At 44.8% G+C, this 8,569-nt stretch overlaps 1 protein-coding gene across 1 annotated transcript; it reads right to left on the reverse strand.

The window, feature by feature from the left end:
- Positions 1-5,986: 5,986 nt before the first annotated feature.
- On the reverse strand, positions 5,987-6,798 carry LOC123134269 (uncharacterized). Its single transcript, XM_044553541.1, has one exon. The coding sequence runs from the start codon at positions 6,617-6,619 to the stop codon at positions 6,377-6,379; it is 243 nt and encodes an 80-aa protein (XP_044409476.1). The 5' UTR covers positions 6,620-6,798; the 3' UTR covers positions 5,987-6,376.
- Positions 6,799-8,569: the final 1,771 nt, after the last annotated feature.

Below are 8,569 nucleotides of genomic sequence, written 5' to 3' on the forward strand. Positions count from 1 at the left end.
CTCCAAAGTCTCCAATAGCGGAGAGCAAAAAAGAGATTATTGAAGGGTATGAAACCACCTCAAAGTTATTCTTTCTGATCGATCTATTGGGCTATTCCTATAAGTGTCACAAAAAGCCCTAGAGTTCGTACTAAAATAACACCTTAGGACACACATCAACCAAAACCCTAATGTCACCTAGATACTCCAATGTCACCACAAGTATCCATGGGTTTGATGATACGATATGCATCACACAGTCTTAGATTCATCTATTCAAACCAACACAAAGAACTTTAAAGAGTGCCCCAAAGTTTCTACCAGAGAGTCAAGACGAAAACGTGTGCCAACCCCTATGCATAAGTTCACAAGGTCACAGAACCCGCAAGTTGATCACCAAAACATACATCAAGTGGATCACGTGAATATCCCATTGTCACCACAAATAAGCACATGCAGGACATACATCAAGTGTTCTCAAATCCTTAAAGACTCAATCCGATAAGATAACTTTAAAGGGAGAAGTCAATCCATTACAAGAAGGTAGAGGGGTAGAAACATTATAAGATCCAACTATAATAGCAAAGCTCGCGGTACATCAAGATCGTGCCAAATCAAGAACACGAGAGAGAGAGAGAGAGAGAGAGAGAGAGAGAGAGAGAGATGTCAAACACATAGCTAATGGTACATAACCTCGGCCCCGAGGGTGAACTACTCCCTCCTCGTCATGGAGAGCGTCGGGATGATGAAGATGGCCACTGGTGATGGATTCCCCCTCCGTCAGGGTGCCGGGACAGGGTCCCGAGAGGTTTTTCGTGGCTACAGAGGTTTGTGGCGGCGGAACTCCTGGTCTAGGTTTTATTTCTGTGGGTTTCTGTATTTATAGGAATTTTTGGCGTCGAGAACAAGTCAGGGGGGTCCACGAGTAAACGATAAGACAGGGGGCGCGCCCTAGGGGGTGGCGCGCCCTCCATCCTTGTGGTGGCCTCAGGACTCTTCTGGACCAACTCTTTTGCTTCGGGGGCTTCTTCTGGTCCATAAAAAATCACCGTAAATTTTCAGATAATTTGGAGTCCGTTTGGTATTCCTTTTCTGTATAACTCAAAAACAAGGAAAAAACAGGAACTGGCACCAGGCTCTAAGTTAATAGGTTAGTCCCAAAAATCATATAAAATAGCATATAAATGCATATAAAACATCCAAGATAGATAATATAATAGCATGAAATAATCAAAAATTATAGATACATTGGAGATGTATCAGAGCATATACGTCATACTCCGGAGCCTCTTCATGAGTTCACCAGAGAACACCCAACTCTCACAAACTGTGACGTTTAATAGTCTAACTCATATAGTGTGTTCTTTTTAGATGTTCTGTAGGACAATATTTTTGCCTACCCAAGCCATTCAAAACACACTGAGATAAATATCAACTTACCATACTGATTAGGAGAAAATTGCATCATAACGGAGTGGATCTTTATAAAATAAATATTTTGCTCTCAGTTATCCAATAGTTTGTCTCGCCAATTCTTATTCACGAGATCTCCAATCACAAAGAATGGGTTACCACCATGAACAACTTATGTAGTGGTCTCAATCCCATCTCCTTCGATGCATAGTTTATCACATTTCGTGATAAACCCTTTGTGAAGGGATCTACCAAATTCTTCGATATGTTTATATAGTCCACTGCTATAACTCCGGAGTTTCTCATAAACCTGACATATTTTAGTGTCCTCACATCTCTTGATGGCTTCTTATTATCCTTGGAACTGTTTACCTTAACGATCACCGTTTGATTATCACAGTTCATTAGAGTAGCTGGTATTGGTTTTTCAACCACCAACAAGTCCATCAAAAGTTCTCGAAGCCATTCTGCTTCAACGGTTGCCGTGTCTAATGCTGTGAGTTCTGCTTCCATTGTTGACCTTGTTAAGATAGTCTACTTGCAAGACTTCCACGAAATAGCACCATCAGCAACTTTGAGCTCACCAGGAAGAATTCATTCCCATCTGTGTTTCATGGCCACTTGACCAGTGCAGGTTTATTTTCATCGTGTGTTGGCTAGGTCTAGTTTCTGATTTTGGGGTTTTCTTCTTCGTTCCCATATGTGTTTCACATTCCTTGGGTTTTTTTCCAATGGTGGCGTGTTTCTTCTTGTGCGGTTTATGATTCTAAGGTTTGGTGTTCTCAAGGTACCTAGTGGAATCAAGAGGTGTGTGATGCAATTTTAAGGTAGTTTACATCTAATCCTCGTGCCTTTGGTTGATATGCTACCTTGAGGTGTTTTTCATTCATTCATTTACATGGCCTCGTATGTTTTGTTTTGCAGGTTTTGGTTGAGCAGGAGGATCGATTTGATTCTTATATAAGTACCAATTCTTTGGATGTTTTTCATATGTTCACCAATAACCATGCCTGGTTGCATTAGTTTCCATCTTAAAAAAATCTAGGCAACACTTGCTTCTCATTGTATGTTTTTATGTGGTTCACAAATTAGATAGCAGAATATTTGGGAGATGGCTCTCCTCACTTGTATTTCCAAATTTGCTAACATTTTGAAAATTCAGAACATTTTTCAAATACATGATTTTCTAATTTGCGAACATTTTAACAAATTCGTGAACATTCTAAAATTTGTGAACATTCCTAAAATTTGCGAAAAAAATCACATTCAGGAACTTCGTTCTAATTCATGGATATTTCAAACATAACAAACATTATTTAAACTTGTGAACATTTATTTAATTCATGAGCATTTTTCTATATAGTAGTACTACTTATCAACAATAATAAAACGGTTTTTAGGAGAAACCAAAATTGCGAAAAAGTTTCCAATGGTGTTTCGGCGAGGGGGTCTCTCACCATGTCATCTCCTGGCATGTTGGGCTGGGCCAGGACCCTCATGTCGGTTCAAGAGTGGGCCACACTGGGTGGTCCATGATGTGTGTACTCCAAGATGTCTGATTCGCTCGAGACTCTGTTTCCTCGTGCGTAGCCGACTACCCTGGTGTCTAAATAAACAGGGCAGGGCACGTAGAGAACAAATAACAAAATCAGAGCAGATCACATGTACTTTGTACTTAGTTCAACAATAAACACAAGCAGACCGTTGGGTTTTATCTCCTTAAAGAGTCTGAATCTGGGTAAAACCTCGTGTCTAGACGCTTAGCTCAGAATCCCCTGCCTCGAGGTCCGCCGGATTTAGCTCGGTCAATATGTGCCATAAATTGTTTCTTGTTAAAAAAATATAATGAAATCAACTACTAATGTAAATGATTTCTACAGGAAAATATTGTTCTCAATGGACACATTTCTTTTGTCCAATAATTGTTATTATTTCATGAAAACAACACCATTTTCTCCAACCATGTCAGTCATGGAACAAACCAGTTCGTTCTATTGAGAAGAAAGGAAAGAACTAACCATGAAGGAAAACAACACCAGCTGCATAATCATGGGCTTTTGTTTTTCTAACACAGTACAGACACATGCGCTCTTATATACATGCATTCACTCATCCTATGAACACATATGCACACCCTACCTCTATGAGCATCTCCGAGAGACTGAGCCGACAAACCATCTTGAGATTGACGAAGTCATCAAAAGCGTCTCGTAGTTGACGTGAACGTCTTCTCCTACTGAACGCACATCACCGGAAATCTTGAAGTATATTCAAGAATAAATGCGAGCATCAAGACTTGAACCCTGGTGGGTTGGGAATACCACTGGAGTTGCAAGAAAAAGTCGAGGCTCATGAGACACTCGAGATCGACTCGTATTTTGGCTCGACTCGTGATCGACTCGAAAATAATGAGCTGTGTATGAACACTTTATGTAGCTCGATTGATAAACGAGCTAATCTTGAGCCAAGACTGACTTAGCTCAATTTTAGCTCGATGGTCCGATATTATATCAATTATTACATAATTTTGATATATATTAAAAAGAAATGGGATAATTTATTATTATATAGATAGTAAAAAGACCATTACCACATAAGTTGTTTACGATTTTTCTTCAATTTACCCACTTTCAAACATGGTAGTTTAAGTGCGGAGAAAATTTAACCACAATATGGTATATGGTCAGCCATGTATTTAATATCATGTTATTTTGATTGAAGTTTTAAAACAAGCCCATTTTTGCGTTCTTCTCTTGCTAATTTATCCGTGATATTTTATGATTAAGTATTAGTTTTTAGTTGAGAAAGAATGAGTTGAATAATATAATGGTTTTTTGTGTTGTGTTGTGGCTTACCTTATTTGAAAATTTGTCACAGAATATAAAAAGAATCAGGTCGAAACTAGCTCGAGTCGTTATAAGATGAGCATGTGCCATATTCTACAGTTCGACCATGAGCGTCACTCAGGTTGAGCTCGCTCGAATTTTAGTTATTATAGACTGAGCTGAGCCCAATTCAACGCGCTCGAACTCAATTCATTTGCAGCTCTATATACCACTGTTTACCTAAACATCCAACCACGGGTTAGTGCGAAAGAAAAAAAAAGTCGGACGTGTGAAGTATACCGCTCGCACGCTTTAAGCCATACATATCATTGCCCAAGAAATTCTTGGTTTTTCGGATGTGTAACCTCTCGAAACAGGCTTTCGTTTCCTTCCTAAATAAAGGCACAAATGACTGATATTAAATGGTGAGGGAAACCTCACCAGTTTCTTGGTGCCGTTTTATTTCCTTTGACGGATATGTACCTCGTTTTGTGGATCGCAAAAAGAGACGTATACGAGAGCACACGATTCATCTTATCCACCCAAGTGATTCATCGATGATCGAAAGCGTCACCACACAACAGGCACTCGCTGTGTCGTGTCGTGCCGTGCCGTGGTGCTTTCCGTGCATGGCTGAACAAGAACAAACAACGTTTGCTTCATGAATGATAATTTCATGCGGAGCGGGACTTGTACTCCCAATACAGCAGCGCGTGACAGTCTTTCCTTAAAACAGATTGCGGTTACTCCGAACTGTGAATTATGATTGTCTCATTACCATTGTCTACCAGATTAAGTACGGTGCTGGCTCCTGCTCCTCACGTCATCGGGAGCAGCTGACCGCGCCAGGATGGATGTGACGGGACAATACAGCCGGAACTGTAGGCCCGCGGAGCAGCTACCGTTTCTCGCTGCCGCCCACGTCCGATCCTCCTCCTGCGATCTAGAGTACTTCCCGGCGATTTGTGACATCAGAATGGCCCGGAGCTTACGGACGAACTTGATGGATTGGATGGGGCTGATGGAAAAAGGCAGAGCAGAGCAGGCTCTCACTTTCTCCTCCTGGAGTAACAACCCACCCCGTTATGCCGTCCTCCTTGCTACCCCGCTCCTTCCTTCTCCATGATGAAGAATCATGACTCTTCGCTTCCTCCGTCGTCACCCTGCCAAGTGTGAACGACTCCTATATCAAAACCACTACACAAAAAGAAAGAAAAAACCTCTCGTGTGACAAGGCTTTGGTTCGTTTCACAATTCAGGCACCCGCAGGAGAAGGAAAAAGGATAAGGATTTCAGACCAACATTGATCCGCCTCTTTTTCTTCTTTCCTTTCCGTCCCAAATCAGCGTTCCCACCATTTTCTTCCCGGCGCTGATGCCCAGATTGCCCGCTCTCCTTATTAAACAAGTTACAACCCTTTTGTTCACTGATGGCGACAAAACGAGTACGGATAGCGTTATTTTATGGCATCTACACTAAACGACTAGTACGATGCACATGACGACTGACGAGCAAAAATGCATACGTGGCTGAGGCAGCCGAAGAAAAATGCTCATGCCCGGAGCAACCACTGTCCATACCAGAGGTTGCATTTGATCTTGAAGCCTAAGAAGAAATTGCAATAGTCACAAGAGGAAATTGCAATAGTCACAATTGCACCCTCGCCATATCAAGTGTCACTTTTCCGAACTGAGCATTACGATGGGCACTGGAAACAGAACTGAAGATCTTTTTTTTCCCGCGGGGAAATAAGGCAAACAGAATTGAAGTAGCACGCCAACATAACTGCTCCATGAGCTCATGTCATTAATCAGGAGGAGCCTTCAACTATCTAGTGACACCTACATACAAAGTTGCGCGTACTTTTCATGCCATTCGAATTCCGCTGCAGATGAGCAATCACCGAATGCGAAGAAAGAATCTCACCCCTGCAAATCATGGCGTTCAGTCGCAACAGAGCGTAGCGCAGAGCTCGTAGACTAGAGAGATTGCTCTTCCGGTTCACCCCGAAACATTGCAGCTCCTAAACTAACTAAAGCACTAATTAAAGAAGCACACAGACGGAAGAACCCCGACCCCTAAAAGCCACCAGCTTCCATACGCAGCCCAGCCTCAAGGCCCACAACACAATCGAGCACCTAGCGAGCGCGGCATCTGCTTCATGCTAGGACGAGGTCGGCGGCGCGGCGGCCGTCGTCGAAGTTGAGGGCGTAGCTGAGCGCGTCGTAGTGGAAGTTGAAGCGCTCCCGTCTGCCGCCGCCGCCGCGCCACCTGCGCCGCTCCGACTGCAGCCGCCGGATCCCCGCGCGCAGGCGCCAGTACAGGCTCCGGACCAGCTTGCTGCTCCGCCCGCTCGCCACCGCCACCACCCCGGCCTCAACGGCCGCCACCACAGTCGCCATTCTCTTTGCGCGGGTACGGTGGGGGTACGCCCAGACTGCTGTAAGCTAGCTAGAGCGGCATGCTGTCTCTGTGCGAGCGCTCTCTTCTCCACTCTCTGTGCTGTGCTGTGCTGTGTTGTGTGCAGTGGTAGGTTGCCGGGAGCGGGCAGTGTGGGCAGAGAGAGCGAGGATATGGTGTTGATGTGGTGCGGGGAAAGCGTATATAACGACCTCCCTCCCAAGTCGAGACCTTTTGCTCCGTTACGCCATCGCCTCCCTGGCTGTGCCTGCTTCGGTTCATGTCGTGGGTCCAGTGGTACTACTACGGTACCACTCCACTTCAGTAGCTAGTAGGACTAGTAGGTAGGTGGTATAGGAATCTTAGCCAAATTTCACCGTAACTTCTACTGGTATGCGTTGGACGCTTGTCTTCCCGCTGATTTCTGAGAGGAATTTCAGACTTACTCGTATTAGTGACAGGCTACCTGCTTAAACCTTTAAATCTAGTAGGTCAAAAAAATGCAATACAGTATCAACCCTGCACTTGGAGCAGCAAAATTTTTTAGATTATACTGCGAGGTAGCTTGTGGAGGCTTGGTGAGTGTACCCAGCCAGCGGTGCTTCGATTCGACCTCGGGTGCACTGCATTCGGGACAATGGGTCATGGACTGTACTCGTGGGTCACATGGGCGCACTGAGTGAGACACAGTGGCGGGTGCGGATTCGCGAGACCCTCTGCGGCTTGGATTCACGGGCCGGCGTGCTCGTGCTTGGACTTTTACGTCGCCGTCAGCCTTCAAACCAGCGGCAGTGGATACCTGCCATGCCATGGAAATTCTCAAGATAAGAGGTTACCAATAGTGAACTCCTACGTGATCGCTGCAGGTTTTTGGAACAGAGCCGCAGGACAGAAGCGAGCAATAGGCAGTGCGCTCAGTAGGAGTATTGATTGATAGAGCCGGAATTTGAAGAATCCTCGGCTGTAAAAAATCGAATTGCATCATCCCGTGCTGTGCAGTCCTGGCGTCCATTGATTGATTTAGCAGGTCGGTCCATGTGGGGGCGCATTCTTGCACTCTTCCGATAATTGAGAGGGTGTCAGTTCAGCTCAGCATGTTAATGCACGAGTCTTCTCTGTCAGAGCAATGGGTCCTAGATAGAATGATATGTACTGTAGTGATAACCTAGCAGTAAAATCATTGATGAGCTCTTAGACCAAGGTGCCTAAAATAATCGGGGCAATTGTCACACCCTCCTCTCTCAATGGAGTACTCTCTTCTCTTCTTTCAAAATAGATGATCCAATATAAAGTTAGATCATCTATTTTGAAACGAAGGAAGTACTTGCTAGCGCAGAGATTGATTTGACAGCCATATGGAAAGGGCCTTGCAAAAATTTTCTGCACTGATTCCACGCCCAACTCTCCCAGCCATTATTTCTGCACGCCAAGTCATTGACCCGTCCTCCTACAGATAGGGAGTATTTCCCCGATTCTCGAATTTGGGATGGCCGACGGTTAGCCCCAGACGTGCTGCTTCGCAGGCCAGGTAGGCTAGGATGCCATGAAGATAATAAAGCTATAGCATGCAGAGAGGAGATGATTCCTGCAGAGGAGGCTGCTGCCTCGCTGAAGAAAGGTAAGGAAAGGAAAGAGAGAAGGAAAAAAAGGAAAAGTGTGTGACGAGCTAGAGAAGAAAATAGCCCAGGCTAACGCATATGAGGCAGCATTGCGTTGGGCACTAATCAGTATGGAGGGTGGTCCTAGCTCTTCAATCCTACATGGATGTACGGGAGCATCATCTTGCTGCTGCTTCCATAGTACATGCTCCTAGGCCAACTTCACCGCACGACCTCAAACGGACATCCGGATTGGCCGGATTTTGTTCTTTTGGGGCGCCGATGGGTTTGCCCGTGTCCGGCTTTGTCCGTTGGGTCGTTCGTGCGCCCACCGTGCGGTCGCACCTCAAATCT

Source organism: Triticum aestivum, chromosome 6B (assembly GCF_018294505.1).
Source record: "Triticum aestivum cultivar Chinese Spring chromosome 6B, IWGSC CS RefSeq v2.1, whole genome shotgun sequence".
Lineage (NCBI taxonomy): Eukaryota > Viridiplantae > Streptophyta > Magnoliopsida > Poales > Poaceae > Triticum > Triticum aestivum.